The sequence below is a fragment of the Pseudorca crassidens genome, chromosome 4 (assembly GCF_039906515.1).
Source record: "Pseudorca crassidens isolate mPseCra1 chromosome 4, mPseCra1.hap1, whole genome shotgun sequence".
Lineage (NCBI taxonomy): Eukaryota > Metazoa > Chordata > Mammalia > Artiodactyla > Delphinidae > Pseudorca > Pseudorca crassidens.
The window spans coordinates 13,061,515-13,087,176 of NC_090299.1; the positions used below are offsets into that span (position 1 = coordinate 13,061,515).

A 25,662-nucleotide genomic window follows, 5' to 3' on the forward strand; every position below is an offset into this window, starting at 1 on the left:
AAAACCTAAGTCTTTCTACTGGTTCTTTCTGCCTTTTCTCCTAAGATTTCTTTGAACATTGCCTGGAAATTACTGCAAGAAATATCAGCTAGACTTCCACTAATAGGGAAGAGTGCCATGGCTGACATGCCCAAGGGTAGAATGTAATTTTGGCTTTTTGCATAAAATGACCTTAGTTTCTTATCAGAACAACAAATTTATTAATTTGCTTAAAGAACACTCACGTCAATCTAAGCATGCATAATATAACAAAATCAACCTAAAAATTATAGGCCTGCTCACTAGTTTACAATCTAATCTAAAGATAACATGGACCCAGACAGAGACAATTGATTTTCAGCTCCCTTGGGACACTTGGGATTGTGGAGGCTTTATCCCCACCACCTTTCAATTTTCATTGTTTGCACACGTGCTCATATGAAGTAGAGACAATTCGTTTATTAATGTCTTTTACAACCTGGGCTAGTGGGCATCCATGCAGCATTCCATTCCCTGCCACCCTCTATTGCCCATACACTGCTGTTTTGATTCACAGCACTTACATTACATGACATATTGTACTTGTTTTATTTTCTCCGCATCCCTAGCTAGAATGCCTGTAAGTAACAGGAACTTATTATTTATTTGTGGAGTGAATAACTGTTCTAGTCTCTGGATCTAAAATTTCATGATTCTAAGATTTTATGCAGGAGAAATCAACTGTTAGTGGTATCACTATCTCTTTCAACACTATATACTAGAACAATGGCAAATAACTAAGATAAGACATCATATCTAGAAATTTCCTTTCAAATTAGTTTATCAAAGGTTTATTAGCTACTCACTCTGTTTCGGGCACCATAGCAGGTGCTGGAGAAATAAAGTGTAAGAAAGTCTGTGGGGAGCTAGGGATGATTCTCACGTAGCTAATCAACCAGGACTCATGTCCTAACCGACCAGATCCATTAGCAGTTGGTTCATTTTGCACTCCAATTTAATAAAGTTGGATCCCTACACCAAACTAAGCTTTAAATGAATCAAAGATATAAACATAAAAATCAAACCAAATAAAATCAAGAAAGTAAAAATCGGGAGGTTGTTTTTAAAAGATGATCTTAGAGCAGAAAAAGCCTTTTAAGATATAATCCCAAACCCAGAAGACATTAAAAAAAAAACACTGATATATTTGGCTATATAAACATTTTTTAAGAAAAGCAAAAATCTGCCTTCCTCCACCAAAAAAACCCATTACAAAATCAAAGACAGTTTGGGAAAAAATACCTGCAACTCATAGTTCAGACAAATAACTAAATTCTTTAATGTTTAAAGGGCTCCTAGAAATCAATAATGAAAAGATCACCACAACAAAAAAATGGGTAAAGATATGAATAGTCAGCTCACAGAAAGAAAATGCAAAATGTTCAGTTTCATTAATAATGATAGAAATGCAAATTAAACAACAATAAATTACTATTTTTCCCTTAGATTGTCAAGAATCAGAAAGTTTGATAAAATGCTGTGATAATGAGGACGCTGAGAAACAATCAATATATTGCTGTCGGGGCATAATTTGCACAGATTCTGTCAAGAGCAATCCCTCAATATCTATCAAAAAAAATGCAAATGATCTCTGACTCAACAATTCTAGTTCTACGAGTTATTACACCTGTATACATTCAAAAAGACATAAGTTATAAAGATATCTACTGTAGTATTGTTTAGAATAACAAAATATTGTAAGCAACTTAAATACCTACCAGTAGAGAACTAGTAAATAAATTATGCTATATCTTACAAGGAAATACCACACAGCAGTTAAAACGAGTGAGGCAGCTCTATATATACAACTAAAATATATTAGGTGAAAAAAGCAAGGTGCAAAAAGTACACATTTACTTAATAAAAAGGAAGAATATTTGCAAATATGCTTGTGAATGCATATACTATCTCAGGAAGCATATATAAGAAACCAGTGTGGCAGTGGTTGCCTCTTTGGAGGGGATTATCTGCCTGAGAAAGCTGAGGAAGCAAGACTTACTTTCAACTGTATCCGTTTTTTTAAAATCTATTTGAAGCTTATACTATGATAGACATGCATTTATTCAAAAATAAATTATTAAAAATGTTTTAAAGTCTAATTTTAAGCTGGATCTCTCAAACATTATAGTGATGACCTCTTTTCTCCCTTATGTTACATATGCTGAACATTTCTAAAAAGTCAGAATGAATATTAGGAATATTATTAAAAGAATATATTCATTCAAGGTGAACACCATTCTATTATACAATTTTTATGTTGGCTGTGTAAACTTTCTTAAAAAGAATGTTTATTATTAATCTGTACTTTTCCACATTTTAACTTCTATTCTTCAAATTATTCTTTCATCAAAAAAAGTCGAAAATAATTATTTTCATGTTTTACTTGTACTATGGGAAGACCTTTAAAAGGAAGTGAAGGAAGAAAAAGGAGACGGAACCCCGGAGCATTAAGAGCCTAGAGAGCAAAAAAAAAAAAAAAAAAAAAAATCCACAAAGGTTAAAAGAAGGAAGTTATGGAAAATACGTTCTCTCAACTGAACGTTTTGTGAGGAAAATTTCCAAATATTCTATTCACGAACGTTTGTTTTCAGTTTTCTACAAAATGATTTTTTTTTTTTCAGTTTGCATCTTCCCCGCCCCCACTCCCCGTCTCCCGCGTCCATTTAAGAGAGAAACGGAGAAAGGAGGAAGTTAGCCCGAAAGTGGGAGGAAACTGTGCCGCCAGAAGCAGCTGAAAAATAAGTTTCAAGAGAAAAAGCCAACAAGACTAGGAGAAGGTGGGAGGAACGACAGAGTGGAGAAAGCATTGACAAGGAGGGAACACAGACCAGGAGTCTCTTCTCGGGCCACCACTCGCTCGCTCCCTGCGGCAGAGGTCAAAAGACCTGCGGCTCCGCCCCGCTGCCCGCACGCTCTAGGGGAGGGACTTGGCGGACTGAAGCACAGAGACCTGTTGAAGGACCACCGCTGGTCCTTAAAGTCTGAAGACTTAAAAGTCTGAAGACTTTTAATCGTTCCACAGAAGTTTGAGCGGTTTTCTAGAGGAAGAAGGAAGGGTAACTCAGCAATATTTAAAATTGTTGCACAATTTAAAAATCAACTGTAAATCATAAGATTACAATAGAACACGTCTGGCAATAATTCACTTAATGTAACTAAAGGCTAACTGGCTATATAAGCAAAAATTGTAAATTATATTACACTAGCTGTAAATAATATTATCCTAGCTGCAAATTATATTATCCTATTGGGAGGTATAAACATAGTGGTCAACGATTCTAACATTGGCACCAGACTGCCTGGGTTCAAATCGAAATTCAGGCACTTTCCAACTGCGATCATCAGCAAGTTATTGTAAAAGGGATTTAAAAATAGCAACTACCTCACAAGGTTCTGTGAGGATTAAATGAGTTAATATACATATATTTAGAACAGTGCCTAGGGCATAGTAAGTACTAAAAAAAGATTATTATTATTAAAGTATATAGGTTTGCCTAAAGAAAACATTTATCTGTTCAAATCATTAAAATTACCTGTTTTTGAGGTGGTTTTCTTATAGAAAACTAGACTCTCAGACAGGATAGTCTGACCCTTGAGATCATGGAATATGGTTAAGTGCTCTAGAGATATGGTTCTGGTTGCTTCAGTCTTAACTATCCCAGCAGTTTCGGCATCTATCAGCCTATTTTCTTTTTTAAATAGATCTTTATTGGAATATAATTGCTTCACAATACTGTGTTAGTTTCTGTTGTACACCAAAGTGAATCAGCCATATGCATACATATGTCCCCATATCCCCTCCCTCCTGAGCCTCCCTACCATCCTCCCTATCCCACCCCTCTAGGTCATCGCAAAGCATGGAGCTGATCTCCCTGTGCTATGCAGCTGCTTTCCACTAGCTATCTATTTTACATTTGGTAGTGTGTATATGTCCATGCTACTCTCACTTCGCCCCAGCTTCCCCCTCCCATCCCGTGTCCTCAAGTTCATTCTCTATGTCTACATCTTTATTCCTGCCCTGCAACTAGGTTCATCAGTACCATTTATTTTTTTTTTAAGATTCCATATATATGTGTTAGCATATGGTATTTGTTTTTCTCTTTCTGTATGACAGACTCTAGGTCCACCCACCTCACTACCAATAACTCAATTTTGTTTCTTTTTATGGCTGAGTAATATTCCATTGTATGTATGTACCACATCTTCTTTATCCATTCAGCTGTCGATGGACATTTCAGTTGGTTCCATGTCCTGTCTATTGTAAATAGTGGTGCAATGAACATTGTGGTACATGTCTCTTTTTGAATTATGATTTTCTCAGGGTATATGCCCAGTAGTGGGATTGCTGGGTCATATGGTAGTTCTATTTTTAAGGAAACTCCATACTGTTTTCCATAGTGGTTTTATCAATATACATTCCCACCAACAGTGCAGGAGGGTTCCCTTTTCACCACACCCTTTTCAGCATTTATTATTTCTAGATTTTTTGATAATGGCCATTCCGACCGGCATGAGGTGAGACCTCATGGTACTTTTGTTTTGCATTTCTCTAATAATTAGTGATGTTGAGCATCTTTTCATGTGCCTCTTGGCCATCTGTATGTCTTCCTTGGTGAAAAATCCATTTAGGTCTTCTGCCCATTTCTTAATTGGATTGTTTGTTTTTTTTGATATTGAGCTCCATGAGCTGTTTGTATATTTTGGAGATTAATCCTTTGTCTGTTGTTTCATTTACAAATATTTTCTCCCATTCTGAGGGTTGGTTTTTGGTCCTATTTATGGTTTCCTTTGCTGTGCAAAAGCTTTTAAGTTTAATTAAGTCCCATTTGTTTATTTTTGTTTTTATTTCCATTACTCTAGGAGGTGGGTCAAACAAGATCTTGCTGTGGTTTATGTCAAAGGGTGTTTCTCCTATGTTTCCCTCTAAGAGTTTTATAGTGTCTGGTCTTAAATTTAGGTCTTTAATCCATTTGGAGTTTATTTTTGTGTATGGTGTTAGGCAGTGTTCTTCATTCTTTTACATGTAGCTGTCCAGTTTTCCCAGCACCACTTAGCCTATTTTCTTATTGTCTCTTTCACCCAAGGCAATGTGAAATTATTGTTTCTTTATAGGAAAATAAATTAATAACTAAATCATGTATAAAGTATTAAACTTCTCACAAAAAGGTAATAACTTAAAGAACTACAATGCTTCCAAATGGAATTGCTCTGTGTCCTAGTTGCTGAGAGTTACCAAAACTTTAATAGGATCTATGGGTTTAATTCAGCAAGGAGTCACTACACCTGATTGTCACAGCTACTCTGAGAAGAGCATGCATATTCTACAGGTTTAAGTAAAGTTACTGTAATTTTCTCCCAGTCTGCAAGAGCAGATATCACACTGGGGTGTTGCCATTATTCAGATATTTTCAGTTAAAATATTAAGCTAAGCCATATGAAATTTTGGAAAAAATCAACAATTTCACATGGTTCAGCCTAAATATATTCTGCTTATTACATACTTTAAAAAACTTTCTTGGGGGAAAAACAACTTTTGTGTTTAACAGAATGATTATTTTTGTTTTATAAAAATCACTTTTGGTGGGAGAGGGAAATGGGGAGTTGTTGTTCCATAGGTACAGAGTTTCAGTCATGCAAGATGAAACCGTTCTAGAGATCTGCTGTACAGCAATGTGCATAGAGTTAACAATACTGTGCCTGACACTTTAAAAATTAAGAGTAGATTTCATGTTATGTATTTTTTACTACAATAATTATAATAATAAAAAGATAAGCTTAAAAAGAGAGATTGAATTTCTAGGCCATCCTTCTCTTGGTTGGTCAAATAAACATAATTATTAAGAGTTTTTAAAAAATCACTTTTTATGGCATTTAATAATATCAGACAATGTTAAAAAGAAGTTTTGATCCTAGCTTAAACTTCCAACTTTGTATTCTTCATGATGCTTTCCCCACAGTACTTGGTACTCAATGTCAATTTACTGCATACATTAATATTAGTGAAATCTATTAATTTTTAGGGCTTTCCTTATTGCAGAAATATATCAATATAAAAAACATGAATTAGTGACTAGATAATGGTTAAACACATACTAAGTACTTTTCTCTCCTTCTCATTCCTTGTACTCAATTACGGTAATAGATACTTCCTATGCACACACATTCTTTAAATTAATTCCTTCATCAGATACTTATTAAGTGCTCATTGTGTTCCAGGTGCTATGATGGAGCCTGGAGTCAAACTACAAAACAATATGATAGACACTGCAGGAAGAAGCACGAAGTAAGTACAAAGGAAGCACCTACCTTGGGGTAAGTGGGTAGAGAACAGAAGGGAAGCTTTAAGAAGCAAGAACACTAGAGTGGATAAAGATAAGTGAAATCATAGCAACTTTGTTTCTTACAGATGAAAATTATTTTGAAAGTACTTCATTAAAATTCAACCAGTAAAAATCTTGTAACCAAAAAAAAAAAAAAAAAAAGCCACCAAGAAACAAACCACCACACCTCAAAACTGAAAAACTATATAGTTTGTATTGACCTTGACCATCTAGGCCAAATAATTCAAGTACAGAGATAAAAACTCCAATTTTGGATATTTAATTTTTGCAATGTGAAGACCACCTCATCATTTACATCCAGAAAGTACTGTTTGCTTTCACCCATACTAATATCTTATCAACTTCTAGTGTAAATGTAGAGTTAAGTTTATGACTACTTGTTTGGTGCCAAGTTAAATCACCCTATGACAGTATGCAAGGTTCAAATGTAGGGGAAGATACAAACAAGTCGTTGGGGAGTCAGAGAGACATTCCTGAAGAAAAAGCCACACACTGACTTCGAAAAAGGGTTGGGAGTTTGCACTTTCAATTTTTCCTTCCAACAAGTTTTTGTGTTAACTTCATGGCCACTAAAAACCAGATCAAGTTCAATCTTCACTAACTCAAAGCTAAATTAAAGTTTTTATAGTTATTAGATGTGCCTCCATATGTAACAACCAGCCTTTAGGGGAAGGTCTATCTCATTCTCTTAATAGTGAGTATGGAGAAAACCTGTAACAGGACTTCGACTACCTAACTGGATACAGCTGGACGCATTTAAAAAATTTCTTAATACATTCTGCTAACATTACTTTGTTTATATAACACTATAAGTACAAAAAACAAAAACTTCTTAAACTGTTAAAAAGAAAGCTAAATCGACTACTTCTACCTGTCTATTTAGAAACTTTACCTCAACCCATAAAAACACGTATTTGATTAAAAAGCACTAAAACTGGTGGCTGGCTTCAAGTTAACGTTTTGATTGCTGGGATTGAAATTTCCTCTAATGTTAACTTTTAAAAATAATGATGAGCTTTAAATCCAGACATAATCATTTTTTAAAGATGGGGATTGTAATCGGTATACAAATGTAAAGTTTTACCTCATTATTTCTTGCAAAAAATGTGAATTTGTCTTTCCATCTTTTTTTGAGGAATCAAAGTTATCTCTAAAGAAATAACTGCTGAATTTGCAGGATCTTTGGAGTACTTCTAACTACATGTCTTATTGCCACGCGGTTAACTATCTAAACAACAGCTGTGTCCTTTCTCCAAAGACCCACGTACTTAGTTCCTGGTACCAAATTCATACCCAGAATCCTCCACAGCTTTGGAGGTAGACTCTGAAGACGCCAGTCTGGGTTCAGACCGCAGACGCAGAAACCTACGTGCTTTCCAACCATCCGCTCTGGCCAGCGAGTTCTCCCAGTCCGGAAGTGTTAGGTAGCAAAGATACGGGGGCATTTAAAATATGTAGTTAATGCCCTATGTTTACATTTTTGGGGTTTTCTTTTTTAAAAAGGAATAAAAGAAAAAAACAAAAAAACCCGCTGGGCCCAGCCATCCTAGGACACGGGCCCAGCAGCTTATCCGCCGCCACACAGGTGGCTCAGCCGGCTGTCATCCAGGTTTCCACAGCTCCGCCCATCTCTTGACAGACAACCAATAGCGTGAGAGAACTCCAGGAAGCGCGATGACGTAAACGCAGACGTCTGCGTGATGACGCAGGCGGCGTCACCGTCTCCAAGGAGCGGTCTGGGGCACCGGTTTCAAAGTCGCAGGGCGGGCCGAGTGGACTTCCGCTGCTTGGCCCGGGCTTCTCGGCAGTCCTGCAGTCGCTCGCCGCTCCGCCAAGGACGCCGCCACCCGGCTGCCCGCCAGCTCTCTCGGCGCTCTCCTGAGTGGCCCCACACGACCCCGAGTGACCCGCGGGACGCCTGTACATCCCTGGTCCCACCTGGCTGGGATTCGGGTGAACGCGGGACAGAATTCACCTGGCGGGTCCCCAGCAAACCTGAAATCTTGTGTCTCGCTTGAGCGAGGGACTCGGCTGGGACTCGGGAGAAGGAGGTGCGGCGGGGCTGTTGACGCCACGTGAGTAGGATGCTGATTACACCGCTCAACTGGTAGACAACCTCCGAAGCGTTGCTTTAGATTTGTTTTCCCGCACAACGAGCTTTGTGCCTTTTTAGGAAAAGTAAAGGTGGTGAAAGCGTCAAACAAATTGTATCCAAATGGCCACAGAAATCGACTTTCTGCGAGATCAGAGTAAGCTCCACATTCCTTTATCTAGAATTCTTATATGTAATGTTTAATGTCGTCATCGTTGACTAGTATTTTCTGAATGCCTGTTGGGTGCATGGAAATTTGTAAAAACTTAAAAGAAGACAGCTGCAGAAAAAGCTTGATGGTGTATATGAGGATATGTATACATTTCAGCAGAACCGTTTAGTAAATACTGTTAGGTTCCTTAAGCTTATGTGGGACTCTGCTACATGCGTTTTTGTTATGCTCCTGGCATGCTCTGGAGAAATTAGAGGGCTAATGGCCAGAAAGAGTTTCCAAGTCTGCAGTTAGAACCTAGAGAGACAGCTCTGGCCATTTGTTCAAAAGATGTTCATTGAGCTCCTCCTGTTTCTATTATGTGCCAGGCGCTATACCAGCATAGCTATTACAAAGATGAGGAAGACTGTTCTACCCTCAAGAATTTAATTTGAGGAGAGAAGTATATAAATTCCATAAATACACTGAAGTGGCAGCAACTGACAACTCTTTTGCCTCAATTTCCTCACTTGAATGAGGAAATCATTTGAATCATTTGAATCATTGTTCAAATGATTAAATGACCGTTAAAATATGAATAGGATTTAGAATAGTATCTGACATAGTGCTAAACAAATATTAACTCTTACACGGTTATAATTTACTGTGGTCAAGGAAGGTGCCATTTGGGCTGAAACTTGAAGCAGTAATATAAATTTACTAGATAAAGAACTGTGTAGTCGAGTAGAACAATATTTACAACATTGAAGGGATTAGGAATATGCTTTGTTAGAAACTTTTAAGAAAGTTGGTTTGAATGGAATATGATGTATATAGGGAAATGGCAAATGGAGCTGAAAGGAAAGAATTTGGCTAGATAGTAAAGGACCTTGTTTGCTGTGTGTTTAGGAGTTTGGACCATTGCACAGGTTATAGGAATCACTGAAAGGAATTCAGTTGGGAGTAACCTGATCAGATTGTGATTTATTTGAAAAGCCCAGTTGGCTGTTATGAGGAACATGCATTATAGCAGAGTGCAGTTAGGCAATTGTTGTCATTATCCAGGTAAGAAGTGAACTAAGATAGGTTCAGTGAGATTGGAGATGAAGGGATTTGGAAGAAAGAGGTACAGGGCAACTCAGGTTTTTGGCTTGCTTGAGCAATGGAGAAAGTAGGAAAAAAGTGGTACATTCCGTTTCGGAAGCATCATAGACCGGTGGTTGAGAACTCAGCCTCTGGATTCAGTCTGTCTGGGCTCATATTTTAGCTCTCTTTCTAGGTCTTTGACCTTGGGCAAGTTACTTAGCTTCACTATACCTCAATTTTTTCATTTGTAAAATGGGTATAATAGCACAATAACCCTCATGGGGTTGTTGTGAGGATTAAATGAGATGATGCAAATAAAGCACTTAGCATGGTGTCTAGCACATTTTAAGTGCACAGTTTATATTACCTAAAATCATTAATGACATTATAATGATACTATAACATTAGCATTATTTCTTAGGTTTGAAGTGGGAATATCCCTTATCCCATAAGGAGGACTGGCTGGCCACCATCTGACTGGTGTGGGACAAGAATTGGTGTTGAGTAGTTTGGTTGGGGTGGGGAGAGTTCCTGAGGCACTCATAAACTATGAGTTTTAGAGGAATTCACCAGCAACAATTCTTAAATAAAACTGAAGTCCAAATACCAGAGAGAACGGTAGAAGCATAGTAAATTATTTCTTGAAAAATGAGTTCACCAGAAGACAAGGGCATGGAAGAAGGGAATCCTCAGACAGAGGGAGCAGAAGAAGCAAAGGCTCGGAGGCTTGAAATAACTACTTATTCAGGAAATTGGAGCATGGAATGGTAGGGTTTGCATGAAGAGATGAGAAGGAGTGTTAGACGTCTGTGAACCTCCCCTTTTTTCCTATAACTGGACCTCACATGCCAGGTATAGCTGGTGGGTGACCCCATTAGTTGACCAGCTGAACACCAGTTCAGGTAAATGTAGAAAGCTTACCCTTTTCCCACTTACCTCTGACCTTATCGTCATTGCCTTCTGTTGATTTTGGCCTCCTTTCATTTGTCCTAGCATATTTGCCGTACACCATTCTTCTACCTCCATCTGATAAAGGAGACATGATAGTCCTTAAGGACCTGTTCAAAGAGGGACTTGTATATTCTTGCCTCCTTTGTCAAAGATAAGGTGACCATATGTGCGTAGGTTTATCTCTGGGCTTTCTATCCTGGTCTATTGATCTATATTTCTGTTTTTGTGCTAGTACCATACTGTCTTTTTTTTTTTTTTTTTTTAACATCTTTGTTGGGGTATAATTGCTTTACAATGGTGTGTTAGTTTCTGCTTTATAACAAAGTGAATCAGTTATACATATACATATGTTCCCATATCTATTCCCTCTTGCATCTTCCTCCCTCCCACCCTCCCTATCCCACCCCTCCAGGCAGTCACAAATCACCAAGCTGATATCCCTGTGCTATGCGGCTGCTTCCCCCTAGCTATCTACCTTACGTTTTGTAGTGTATATATGTCCATGCCTCTCTCGCTTTGTCACAGCTCACCCTTCCCCCTCCCCATATCCTCAAGTCAGTTCTCCAGTAGGTCTGCATCTTTATTCCTGTGTTACCCCTAGGTTCTTCATGACATTTTTTTCCTTAAATTCCATATATATGTGTTAGCATACGGTATTTGTGTCTCTCTTTCTGACTTACTTCACTCTGTATGACAGACTCTAGGTCTATCCACCTCATTACAAATAGCTCAATTTCATTTCTTTTCATGGCTGAGTAATATCCCATTGTATATATGTGCCACATCTTCTTTATCCATTCATCCGATGATGGGCACTAAGGTTGTTTCCATCTCCTGGCTATTGTAAATAGAGCTGCAATGAACATTTTGGTACATGACTCTTTTTGAATTATGGTTTTCTCAGGGTATATGCCCAGTAGTGGGATTGCTGGGTCATATGGTAGTTCTATTTGTAGTTTTCTTAAGGAACCTGCATACTGTCCTCCATAGTGGCTGTACCAATTCACATTCCCACCAGCAGTACAGGAGTGTTCCCTTTTCTCCACACCCTCTCCAGCATTTATTGTTTCTAGATTTTTTGATGATGGCCATTCTGACCAGTGTGAGATGATATCTCACTGTAGTTTTGATTTGCATTTCTCTAATGATTAATAATGTTGAGCATTCTTTCATGTGTTTGTTGGCAGTCTGTATATCTTCTTTGGAGAAATGTCTATTTAGGTCTTCTGCCCATTTTTGGATTGGGTTGTTTGTTTTTTTGTTATTGAGCTGCATGAACTGCTTGTAAATTTTGGAGATTAATCCTTTGTCAGTTGCTTCATTTGCAAATATTTTCTCCCATTCTGAGGGTTGTCTTTTGGTCTTGTTTATGGTTTCCTTGGTTGTGCAAAAGCTTTGAAGTTTCATTAGGTCCCATTTGTTTATTTTTATTTCCATTTCTCTAGGAGGTGGGTCAAAAAGGATCTTGCTGTGATGTATGTCATAGAGTGTTCTGCCTATGTTTTCCTCTAAGAGTTTGATAGTTTCTGGCCTTATATTTAGGTCTTTAATCCATTTTGAGCTTATTTTTCTGTATGGTGTTAGGGAGTGATCTAATCTCATACTTTTACATGTACCTGTCCAGTTTTCCCAGCACCATTTATTAAAGAGGCTGTCCTTTCTCCACTGTATGTTCCTGCCTCCTTTATCACAGATAAGGTGACCATATGTGTGTGGGTTTATCTCTGGGCTCTCTATCCTGTTCCATTGATCTATCTTTCTGTTTTTGTGCCAGTAACATACTGTCTTGATTACTGTAGCTTTGTAGTGTAGCCTGAAGTCAGGGATCCTGATTCCTCCAGCTCTGTTTTTCTTTCTCAAGATTGCTTTGGCTATTCGGGGTTTTTTGTGTTTCCATACAAATTGTGAAATTTTTTGTTCTAGTTCTGTGAAAAATGCCAGTGATAGTTTCATAGGGATTGCATTGAATCTGTAGATTGCTTTGGGTAGTATAGTCATTTTCACAATGTTGATTCTTCCAATCCAAGAACATGGTATATCTCTCCATCTATTTGTATCAACTTTAATTTCTTTCATCAGTGTCTTATAATTTTCTGCATACAGGTCTTTGTCTCCTTAGGTAGGTTTATTCATAGATACTTTATTCTTTTTGTTGCAATGGTAAATGGGAGTGTTTTCTTAATTTCACTTTCAGATTTTTCATCATGAGTGTATAGGAATGCTAGAAATTTCTGTGCATTTATTTTTTATCCTGCTACTTTACCAAATTCATTGATTAGCTCTAGTAGTTTTCTGGTAGCATCTTTAGGATTCTCTATGTATAGTATCATGTTATCTACAAACAGTGACAGCTTTACTTCTTCTTTTCCGATTTGGATTCCTTTTATTTCTTTTTCTTCTCTGATTACTGTGGCTAAAACTTCCAAAACTATGTTGAATAACAGTGGTGAGAGTGGGCACCCTTGTCTTGTTCCTGATCTTAGTGGAAATGGTTTCAGTTTTTCACCATTGAGGACGATTATGTTTTCACCATTGAGACCTTTATTTTGTTGAGGAAAGTTCCCACTATGCCTACTTTCTGGAGGGTTTTAATCATGAATGGGTGTTGAATTTTGTCAAAAGCTTTCTCTGCATCTATTGAGGTGATCATATGGTATTTCTCCTTCAGTTTGTTAATATGGTGTATCACATTGATTGATTTGCAAATATTGAAGAATCCTTGCATTCTTGGGATAAAGCCCACTTGATCATTGTGTATGATCCTTTCAATGTGCTGTTGGATTCTGTTTGCTAGTATTTTGTTGAGGATTTTTGCATCTACGGTTCATCAGTGACATTGGCCTGTGGTTTTCTTTCTTTGTGATATCTTTGTCTGGTTTTGATATCAGGCTGATGGTGGCCTCGTAGAATGAGTTTGGGAGTGTTCCTCCCTCTGCTATATTTTGGAAGAGTTTGAGATAGGTGTTAGCTCTTCTCTGAATGTTTGATAGAATTTGCCTGTGAAGCCATCTGGTCCTGGACTTTTGTTTGTTGGAAGATTTTAAATCACAGTTTCAATTTCAGTGCTTGTGATTGGTCTGTTCATATTTTCTCTTTCTTCCCGGTTCAGTCTCAGAAGGTTGTGCATTTCTAAGAATTTGTTCATTTCTTCCAGGTTGTCCATTTTATTGGCATAGAGTTGCTTGTAGTAATCTCTCATGATCCTTTGTATTTCTGTAAGTGGTTCTGGGAAAACTGGACAGGTACATGTAAAAGTATGAAATTAGAACACTCCCTAACACCACAAAATACACAAAATACACAAAAATAAACTCAAAATGGATTAAAGACCTAAATGTAAGGCCAGACACTATCAAACTCTTAGAGGAAAACATAGGCAGAACACTCTATGACACAAATCACAGAAAGATCCTTTATGACCCACCTCCTAGAGGAATGGAAATAATAACAAAAATAAACAAATTGGACCTAATGAAACTTCAAAGCTTTTGCACAGCAAAGGAAACCGTAAACAAGACCAAAAGACAACCCTCAGAATGGGAGAAAATATTTGCAAATGAAGCAACTGACAAAGGATTAATCTCCAAAATTTACAAGCAGCTCATGCAGCTCAATATCAAAAAAACAAACAACCCAATCCAAAAATGGGCAGAAGACCTAAATAGACATTTCTCCAAAGAAGATATACAGACTGCCAACAAACACATGAAAGAATGCTCAACATTATTAATCATTAGAGAAATGCAAATCAAAACTACAGTGAGATATCATCTCACACTGGTCAGAATGGCCATCATCAAAAAATCTAGAAACAATAAATGCTGGAGAGGGTGTGGAGAAAAGGGAACCCTCTTGCACTGCTGGTGGGAATGTAAATTGATACAACCACTATGGAGAACAGTATGGAGGTTCCTTAAAAAACTACAAATAGAACTACCATATGACCCAGCAATCCCAGTACTGGGCATATACCCTGAGGAAACCATAATTCAAAAAGTGTCATGTACCAAAATGTTCATTGCAGCTCTATTTACAATATCCAGGACATGGAAGCAACCTAAGTGTCCATCAACCGATGAATGGATAAAGAAGATGTGGCACATATATACACATGGAATATTACTCAGCCATAAAAAGAAACGAAATTGAGTTATTTGTAGTGAGGTGGATGGACCTAGAGTCTGTCATACAGAGTGAAGTAAGTCAGAAAGAGAGAAACAAATACCGTATGCTAACACATATATATGGAATCTTAAAAAAAAAAAAAAAAAGTCATGAAGACCCTAGGGGCAAGACAGGAATAAAGAGACAGACCTACTAGAGAATGGACTTGAGGATATGGGGAGGGGGAAGGGTAAGCTGTGAGAAAGTGAGAGAGTGGCATGGACATATATACGCTACCAAAAGTAAAATAGATAGCTAGTGGGAAGCAGCTGCATAGCACAGGGAGATCAGCTCAGTGCTTTGTGACCACCTAGAGGGGTTGGATGGGGAGGGTGGGAGGGAGGGAGATGCAAGAGGGAAGAGATATGTGAACATATGTATATGTATAGCTGATTCACTTTGTTATAAAGCAGAAACTCACACACCATTGTAAAGCAATTGTACTCCAGTAAAGATGTTAAAAAGAAAAAAAGTGATTGTGTTTCCTCTGCTAAAAAAAAAAAAAAAGAGGGACTTTTGTATCAAACTAAGGAGTGAAAAATTCATTATTGTAGTGGGTGTTATAACCAGTAGGGATGGATTCTTTTTCTTTCTTTCTTTCTTTCTTTTCATTCTCTTAAGAGTGTCTTTCACCGAGCAGAAGTTTTTAATTTTGATGAAGTTCAATTCTTCAATTTGTTCTTTTATGGATGTGTCATATCTAAGAAATCTTTGCCTTACTCAAGGCTACAAAGATTATCTTCTATGTGGTCTTCTGTGGTCTTCTAGAAGTTTTGTAGTTTTAGGTTTTACATTCAAATCTATGAAACATTTTGAGTTAAATTTTGTACAAGGTGTAAGGTAAAGGTCAAGGTTCACTTATTTTGTATATGGATGCCCAATTAAAAAGACTGTCCTTTCTCCATTAAATTACCTTTGTATCTGTTAAAAATCAGTTGTACATATTTGTGTAGATCCGTTTCTGTTCTGTTGATTATCTGGAAACCAGTATCCTACTCTCTTGATTATTACAGTTTTATAGTAAGTCAGATAGTGTTGGCCTTTCAGATTTGTTCTTTTTCACAGTTGTTTTGACTATCATAGGTCCTTTGCACTTCTGTATACATTTGAGAATCAGCTTGTCAAGTGCTACAAAAAAAGGTGCTGGGATTTTGATAGGCATTGTATTGACTTTCTTGATCAATTTGTGTAGAATTCATTTAATGATATTGAGTCCTCTGACAAATGAAAAAATATATGTCTTGATTGATATAGCTCTTCTTTAATTTTTTCTTAGTAATATTTTATAATTTTTAGTATATAGGTTTTGCACATATTTTGTCAGATTTATCCCTGTGTATTGCTGTTTTTGATACTGTTGTAAATGGTATTATTCTTTTACTTTCAATTTCTGAATTACCATTGCTAGTATATAGAAATACTTTTTGTGCGTGAGTGTGTGTGCGTGAGTGTGTGTGTGTGTGTTTTACCGTAGCATCTTTGAAAGCTCGCTTATTCTAGTAGGTTTTATATGGAGTTCATCAGATTTTCTGCATTGACAATCTTTTCATCTGTAAATGGAGATGGTTTTACTTCTTCCTTTCCAGTCTGGTTGCCTTTCATTTCATTTTCTTGCTTTATTGTGCTGGCTAGAACCTTGCGTACATTGTTGAACGGAAGTGGTTGGAGTGGACATCCTTGTGTTGTTGCTGATTTTAGGTAGAAAGCATCTGTTTTTCAAAATTAAATATGATACTAGCTGTAGTTTTTTCATAGATGTTCTTTTTTTTTTTTTTTTTCAGTACGCGGGCCTCTCACTGTTGTGGCCTCTCCTGTTGTGGAGCACAGGCTCCGGACGCGCAGGCTCATCGGCCATGGCTCACGGGCCCAGCCGCTCAGCGGCATGTGGGATCTTCCCGGACCGGGACACGAACCCGTGTTCCCTGCATTGGCAGGCGGACTCTCAACCACTGCGCCACCAGGGAAGCCCTCATAGATGTTCTTATTAGGTTGAGGATGTTCATTTCTATTCCCAGTTTTCTGAGAGTTTTTATCAGAATGAGTGTTGGATTATTTTTCCAAATGCTTTTTCTGCATTTATTGAGATGAACAGATGTTTTTTCCGTTTTTAGTTTTTTAATAGGGTGATTTATATAGATTACTTTTCAATGTTAAACCTGCCTTTTTGAGAGAAACTCTTCTTGGTCCTAATGTATTATCTTTTTTATATATTGTTGAATTTGATTATCTAAAAAGTTTATTTAAAATCTTAACATCTGTGTACATAACACCTTTTTTAAAAAAATTTTTTTTGTCGCGTCACAGCATGTGGGCTCTTAGTTCCCCAACTGGGGATTGAACCTGGGCCCCCTGCCTTGGGAGCGCAGAGTCTTACCCACTGGACCACCAGGGAAGTCCCTTGAAGCCTTTAAAAAAAAAAAAATTTCTAATGTCTTTGTCTGGTTTTGGTATCAAGTAATGCTGGCCTCAGAATTACTTGGAAAAATACTTTGTCCTTTTCAGTTTTCTGGAAGACGTTTGTGTAGAATTGGTATTATTTCTTCCTTAAATGTTTGGTAGAATTTACCAGTGAAGCCAACTGGATCTAGAGCTTTCTTTGTGGGAAGATTTTAAACTGTAAAATCAATTGCTTTAATAAAGAGTTAGTACTCTTTTGTTTATGCAAGACAGACCCTTCACAGATCTTATATATATGGAGTTCTCTCTCTGTACAGCTTTCTCTCCTATTGTTTGTCCTGCCAACTCTAGTTTACTTGGTTTCCACTGAGTCTCAGCTTCATCTCCTTAGCTCAAAGGATTTGCTGATCTCTGCCTGCATTTTTCCTCCTTGTTCTGTGGCCAGAAATGTTGCTCAAGTCAGTAAGCTGGGACAATCACAGGCCTTACTTCATTTGTTTTGTGTCTGTCATTATCAGTGTCTGATGTGTGTTTGCCTGGCAAACCATTGTTTCATTTGTTTTTTTTGGTGTGTCAGGTGGGAAAGTGGACCATTTTACTTTATCTTGAGCATAAGCAGAAGTCCTATTTAATTTGCCCTACTTTTGAAATCTTAAACACGAATATCTTACTCCCACTATAACTGTTCTTTGACCTCATTGAGACCTCTATTCTTTGAAACCTTCATTTTCTTCCATTTCCTTAACTCCTTCCCAGTTTGTTTTTACTACTTTCTTACATAGGCTGTAACAGTTTCCCGTTGGTTCATCTGTTCTCTTGTAAGTAATCTTAATGTGATTATGCCCCTGCTTTTCTGTAGTACATGCCTGGTAACACCTTATCCTGAGTTTGATTTTACAGTTCTCATACCCATCTGTTCAATAACCATAGATAAAAACCTCCTGGATAAGTACCACCACAGTTTCAAGGTTATCTCATAACTAATAAGTAATTGGGCTGGGATTTGAACCCAGGCAGTCTAGTTTGAACCTAGTGTCTGTCTTCTTTACTACCCAGCAAATACACTTGCATGAAAGAAAATTATAGGCCTGTTTTACTTATGCACACAGAAACTAAAATCCTAAATAAAATATTAATAAATTGAGTCCATCAATGAATATAAGTTCATGTGTGTGTTTGTGTGTGCGTAGATATATAATATACATACAATTATCTTCATGCTGGGTTCATCCCACCAACGGAAGGTTAGTTAGCATTAGAAAATTATTCGGTACATAAGAGAAGACCTAGATTAATGGAGCAACATATCAAATTTATGGATTAGAGCACTCAATATAGTAAACATGTCAATTTCCCCACAAATTAATGGGTAGATTCAATGCAATCCCAAACCTAGATTTGACAACATGGTTCTAAAATCTATGTTGATGAGCTAGGAGTAGCCAAAAGAGTTTTAAAGAGCATCAAGGTGGGAAATTTTATTTTACCAGCTATTAAGACTGATTATAAATATCCAGTTATTAAATCAATATTATATTGGCAGATCGATAAGTACATAGATCAGTTAGCACAGAAACAAACACATACATCTCCAGACATTTGTTATCTGAAAGAACAGGCGACTTGAATCAGTGGGAAAGGATAGGCTGTTCAACAAATGGTGCTACGATAATTGGGTATCCAAATGGGAAAGAAAAAATCATAAAGATACTTTCTCACACCATGTAGAAAAATTATCTCCAGATTGATTGAAGGAATAAATTCTCTTTAAACTTTCAGAAAAAATTTTAAGAGGGTGTCTTTTTGATCTCAGGATCATAGAAGATTTCTTAAAGAGACAAACATTTTTGACTGAAAGAAAAATATATATGAATAGACGACATTAGAAATAAAAACTTGGATATCACAAGAAACATCATCAATATAATGACTAGCCCAGCCACAAGAAAGGAGAATATATTTATAATAAATATAATGAAGAGTTGATTACCATTCACAATTTAAAAAGTTTTCACAAACAAAAATACATTCACACTAATAGAAAAATGGTAAAGAATATGATAGGTCATTTACAAAAAATAAAACCTGAAGAGCTACTAAACATATGAAAATGTCAATCTCATCAGTAATCCAGAAAATGCAAATTAAACAATGAGATAAGTGCTTGTTCAATGAAGGAAATGGTAGATTTAAGTTATAGTAAAATTTGCTCCAGATTAAAGTCAGTCTATGAAGATTGTTTTCTCTCATTAATACACAATTGACTTTTTAACCTATTTTATTTACTGAGACATCAGATTTAGTGTTTTTTCTTATTTAAAACCCTATCAGGAAAGAAAAGAAGTAGTTTGTATTGGAATTATTATATCCCTGGCCTTATCTCCAACCTCCTTTTGAGACTGTGAGAGAAGAGTAATAAGCAGAAACTAGATCCTAATTTTGGTGCTATGTGTCAGGTAACTCTCTTAAAAGTTCCGAGGGTAACAATAAAAAAAGGAATAATTCCTTTTAAACTCAAAGTTAAAATGATTTAAATTATTAATACTTTATAATTATTCCTTTATCAGAATCACATATATGTCATATTTCTCCACCAAATTATGTGTGCTTTCAAGGAAGAAACTGTTATCTGAAGTTAACAGTGTAGAATGTATACATTTTGTGTGTGTAATTTTATATTTTTTAATTTATTTGTATATATAGTTAATATATATGTGCATATATATGTATATTTGCTAATGTGTAACATGCAGAAAATAGAGAAAACAAATATAAAGCTAAGAGAATTATTACAAAGCTCAAAACTCATATAACCATAACCCAGGTCAAAAAACAGAACATTGCTAGCACCCCAGAAGCCCTCTTGTGATCATACCCATGTCCTCCTCCCCAAAGATAATCAAAGATAACTAATATCTTCAATTTTACACTGTAAAAACTGTTTTGCCTGTGTTTGAAATTTATATCAATGGAATCATAAACCATGCGTCCTTCTGTGTTTGGCTTCTTTTATTTAATATTATGTTTTTGAGATTTATTCATACTCTTGAATGTAGATGTAGTATGTTCATTTTCATTGCTACAGAATATTCTAGTTTATAAATTTATCACTTTCATCTATTCTTCTTTTGATAGATACTTGCAGTTGTTTCCAGTTTGGGGGCCATTGAGAATAATGCTGTTACCAACATTTTTTGTCATGGCCCTTGGAGCTCAAGTGCACATATTTTGGTTGGGTATATTCCTAGGAATTATATTTGTGTTTAAAATTCTACTAATTTACACTCCCACCAGCAGTGTATGGGAGTTTTCTTTATTCCACGTTGTCACCAGCATTTGTCTTTTAGCCTTAGCTCTTTATTTTATTGTAATTTTAATTTGTATTTTCCTGATGTCTAATGAGGTTGACAGCTTTTCTATGTTTGTTGGGCACCTGGGTAACCTTTTTGTGAAATACTAATTAAGTCTTTTTACCACTGTGTTTATAGGATTGCCTGCCTTTTAACTGATAGAAGTTCTTTGTATATTCTAGAAATAAGCCCTTTGTCAGTTATAGGTGTTGGAAATACCTTCTCCATGTTTGTGGCTTGCATTTTTACTGTCTTAACAGTCTCTTTTTGATGAACAGAAGTTCTTAATTTTAACGTAGTCCAGTTTGTCATTTTTTCTTTTATGATTAGTGTCTTTGTGTTTTGATTAAAAAAATCTTTCCCTATCCTAAGGCTATAGAGACATTCTTTTTGTTTTGTTTTAGAATTTATTGTTTTGGCATTCACAGTTAGATCTTCATTTCACATAAAATTGATTTTTATGGGTGATGTTTTGTTCTTTTCCATGAGCGTATCCAGCTGATCTAGAACCACTTACAAAAAGATTGTCCTTCTCCCCTCACTGCTCTGGATGCCCCTGTGATCACAATTCAAGTGCTCATATATACATGGGTATACTTCTGGATCCTGGATTCTCTTCCATTGGTCAGTTTTGTTTATCCTTATATGACTGTCACACAGTCCAAATGCCTATAGTTTTATAATAAATCTTGATACCTGGTAGAACAAGTCCCCCCGCCCCGGTTCTTTCGCAAAATATTAGCTATTCTTGTTACATTTCCACCTATATTTTATTTTATTTTTTATTTTAGTTTTATGGGTAGGGCATCTCATTGTTATTTTTTTGAGTAGATCTTTATTGGAGTATAATTGCTTCACAACACTGTGTTAGTTTCTGTTGCACACCAAAGTGAATCAGCCATATGTATACATATGTCCCTATATTTCATTGTTATTTTAATTTGCTTTTCCCCAATGCACAGTGCTTATCGTTTTCCAATGATTTCCTAATGTTGATCAACTTATACATGCTTATTTCCCATCTGTATATATTATTCTGTAAGGTGTCTACTCATATTGCCATATTTGTTTTAATTTGGTATGTTTTTCTTATTGTGAATTTTTTCTAGTTCTTTGAGTATTTTGCATGCAAATCTTTCTTCAGTTATGTGTTTTGAAAATATATTCTCGTAGTCAGGGGCTTGTCTTTCCATTCTTTGAACATTGTCCTTCATAGAGTAAGTAGTTTAAATTTAATAAAGTCTACATTATCAATATTTTTTCTTTCATGGATTGTGCTTTTTGTGTTGGATATGAAAACTAATTATCAATACTAGAACTCATGTGGATTTTCTCCCAAGTTTTCCACTATAATTTTTATAGTTCTGTACTCTGTATTTAAGACAATGAATGATTTTGAATGAATTTATGTCTATGGTACAGAGTTTGTGTCTTTATTTTCTTATGGTCATCGATTTGTACCCTCATCATTTGTTGATGATGACTAAACACTAAAAGTCTGTACTTTCTGTATTAATGTGCCTTTATTCCTTTGACCAACGTCAAGTTGTCTGAATTTTCATAGGTGTACTAGTGGGCTCTGTCTGTTCTGTTTATCTTTGTGTCTGTTTGTTTCAAATACCATGCTCTCTTGATTATTTTAGCTTTCTAGTAAATCTTGAAATTGAGAAGTGTGAGTTCATCAACTTCTTCATCAATGTTGTCTAGACTACTCAATGCAATGTTTAAAACAAGTTTGTCCATATCTACAGAATGGCTTTTATTGGAATTGTACTGGATCTTTAAATCAATTTAAGAAGAATTGACATTTTAATAATATTGTGGCTTTTGATGATGAGCAAGGAATATATCTCAATTGATTTATTTTTCTTTCATTGCTTTCAAGAATGTTTCATATCTTTTTTCTTTTTAAAAGATTTATTCAATTTATTTTTTTTTAAAAAAAGAACCAGTTCATCCATTTTTCCTGCCTCTCCCTGCCCCCATCCTCCACTTCTTGAAACCACCAATCTCTTCCCTGTGTCAGTGACCTTGGTTTCTCTCTTTTCATATGGTATTTGTCTTTCTCTGTTACTTATTTCACTTAGCATCGTGCTCTCAGGGTCCACCCATATTGTCACAAAGGGCAAGATTTCATTCTTTTCTTATGGCTGAGTAATATTCCATTGTATATATACCACAATTTCTTTATCTACTCATCCAACAATGGATGTTTAGGTTGTTTCCATATCTTGGCTATTATAAATAATGCTGCAATGAACATGGGGGTGCATATCTTTTCAAATTAGTGTTTTAATTTTCTTTAGATAAATACTCAGAAGTGGAATTGGTGGGTCATGTGAATTATGTTTTTAGTTTTTTGAGGAACCAAAACCTACATACTGTTTTTCATAGTAGTTGCACCAGTTTATATTTCTACAAACAGTACCCATCTCCACATCCTTACCAACACTTGTTATTTCTTGTCTTTTTGATAATAGCTATTCTAATGGGAATGAGGTGATATCTTGTTGTGGTTTTGATTTGTGTTTTCCTGATGATTAATGATGAGTATCATTTCATGTGTCTATTGGCCATCTGTATGTCCTCTTTGGAAAAATGTCTATTCAGGTCTTCTGTCCATTTTTTAATCCAGTTGTTTGTTTTTTTTTCGCTACTGAGTTGTGTGAGTTCTTTGTTTATTTTAGATCTGTTCCCCTTTTCAGATATATGATTTGCAATTATTTTCTCCCATTCAGTAGGTTGCCTTTTCATTTTATTGATAGTTTTCTTTGCTGTGCAGGGGATTTTTCCTCTTTAAGTTTTGAGGTACAGCATTTTCACTATCATCGAGTTCAAAATACTTTTAAGTTTGTCGTGTAATTCATCCTGAGGCCAATAGGTTATTGAAAAGTAATTTCTTACATTATGGAGATTTTTCCTGTAGTTTTTGGTTCTTCATTCTAGCCTAACTGTGCTATTATCAGGTAATAGGACCTCTTTGGCTTTGCAGGGGAGCAAAAATAGTTTTCCTCTACCCTTCTAGGTTGTTGCCTGGGACCTCCTATAGTAAAAGACAGACTAATAGGAGAAAAACAAACAAGTTTAATAACATTTACCTTCTGTATACATTAGAGACCTGGGAAAACTGAGAAAAACTCCTTCAAATGGCCCAAGCTACAATCTTAAATAACATCTTCAGATAAAGACAAAAGAAGAGATGAGAAATTACCAGGAAAAACACAGTAAACAGGAGTAAAGTAGTTAAGCAAATTTAAGTCATTACCTTCTCTATTCATAAAGAGTTTCTAGAAATTTAGAGTCATCTTTCTCTTTCTGGTATAGAGAGGGAGACGTGCTTACAAATGGAGTTTTCCCTTATAAATGTAAATGTCTTTTACAAAATGGTAACTTCTACTCAGTTTTCAGAGCTTTTTCTATTCTGCTGTTTCTTAAAAATTACCAGGCTAAAATAATCCTTATGACAAAGAGGCATATTTTAGAGTAGTATATTCTCCTCTTCAGCTTCAGTCTTTTGAAAGTTGTTGAGACTTACTCTTATTTATTTATTTTAATTTTTAGTTTTTCTTCTTTTTTTATTGAAGTATGGCTGCTGTGCAGTGTTATATAAGTTACAGGTGTACAATTTTTAGTGCTTCACAATTTTTAAAGGTTATACTCTTTATAGTTATTATAAAGTATTGGCTGTATTTCCCATGTTGTACAATATACCCCTGTAGCTTATACCTAATAATTGTACCTCTTACTCCCCTACCCCAATATTGCCCTCCCCTCTTCACTTTCCCCACTGGTAACCACTAGTTTGTTCTCTATATCTGTGAGTGTGCTTCTTTTAGGTTATATTCACTAGTTGTATTTTTTTAGATTCCCCATATAAGTGATACCATGCAGTATTTGTCTTTCGGTGTCTGACTTATTTCACTTAGCATAATGCCCTCCAAGTCCATCCATGCTGCTGCAAATGGGGAAATTTCCTTCATTTTATGGCTGAGTTGTATTCTCTTCTTTATCCATTTATCTGATGATGGACACTTAGGTTGCTTCCATATTTTTGCAATTGTTAATAATGCATGCTCTATGTACACCTGAAACTAACACAACATTGTAAATCAGTTATACCCCAATAAAATTTTTTTTTTAAATAATGCATGCTATGAACATTGGAGTGCATGTATCTTTTCGAATTAGTGATTTTATATACCCAGGAGTGGAATTGCTGGGTCATATAGTAGTTCAATATTTAGTTTTTTGGGAAGCGTTCATACTGTTTTTAACAGTGACTGCACCAATTTACATTCCCACCAACAGTGTACAAGTGTTCCTTTTTCTCCACATCCTGGCCAACATTTGTTATTTGTGTTCTTTTTGATGATAACCATTCTGACAGGTGTGAGGTGATCTCTCAATGTGGTTTTGGTTTGCATTTCCCTGATAATTAGTGATGTTGAGCATCTTTTCATGTGCCTATTGGCCATCTACATTTCCTCTTTGGAAAAATGTCTATTCACTACTTATACCCACTTTTTAATCAGGTTATTTGTATTTTTGATGTTGAGTTGTATGAGCTGTTTATATATGTTGGATATTATTCCCTTATCAGGCATATCATTTGCAAATATTTCATTAAATAGGTTCTCTTTTCATTTTGTTGATGGTTTCCTTTGCTGTGCAAAGCTTTTAAGTTTGGTTAGGTCCTATTTGTTTATTTTTGGTTTTATTTCCTTTGCCTGAGGAGAAGGATCCAAAAAATATTGCTGCAATTTATGTCAAAGAATGTTCTGCCTTTGTTTGCCTCTAGGAGTTTTATGGCTTTCACTCTTACATTTAGCTCTTTAAACCATTTTGAGTTTATTTTTGTATATGGTGTTAGAGATGTTCTAATTTCCTTCTTTTACATGTAGCTGTCCAGTTTTCCCAGTACCACTTATTGAAGAAACTGTCTTTTATCCATTGCATAGTCTTGCCTCCTTTGTCATAGATTAATTGACCATAAGTGTATGAGTTTATTTCTGGGCTGTCTATCCTGTTCCATTGATCTATGCTTTTGTGCCAGTACAATACTGTTTTGGTTACTGTAACTTTGTAGTATAGTCTGAAGTCAGGGAGCATGAT

The 25,662-nt window shown here is 36.0% G+C and overlaps 2 protein-coding genes across 10 annotated transcripts in view; one reads left to right on the forward strand and one right to left on the reverse strand.

The window, feature by feature from the left end:
• C4H4orf33 (chromosome 4 C4orf33 homolog) overlaps positions 1–7,953 on the reverse strand; it is a 90,133-nt gene extending 82,180 nt beyond the window's left edge. For 3 of the 6 annotated variants that reach the window (XR_010942853.1, XR_010942852.1, XM_067735091.1), the window contains exon 1: positions 7,729–7,953. Coding sequence is in view for 1 of the 6 variants with exons in the window: in XM_067735091.1 (XP_067591192.1) it covers positions 7,729–7,743 (15 nt within the window). In the remaining 5 variants the exon portion in view is untranslated. Of the gene's footprint in view, positions 1–2,846; positions 3,057–7,443; positions 7,613–7,652 lie in introns of those variants that run through there. The other 3 variants (XR_010942854.1, XR_010942855.1, XR_010942856.1) reach the window with 3 other exon arrangements.
• A 181-nt stretch (positions 7,954–8,134) lies between these two features.
• The window catches only part of SCLT1 (sodium channel and clathrin linker 1), a 268,727-nt gene continuing 251,199 nt past the window's right edge, over positions 8,135–25,662 (forward strand). Inside the window, exon 1 of one of the 4 annotated variants that reach the window (XM_067735090.1) lies at positions 8,135–8,608. In XM_067735090.1, coding sequence (XP_067591191.1) covers positions 8,575–8,608 — 34 coding nt within the window. In that variant the 5' untranslated portion in view covers positions 8,135–8,574. The remainder of the gene's footprint in view (positions 8,609–25,662) is intronic. The other 3 variants (XM_067735088.1, XM_067735087.1, XM_067735089.1) reach the window with 3 other exon arrangements.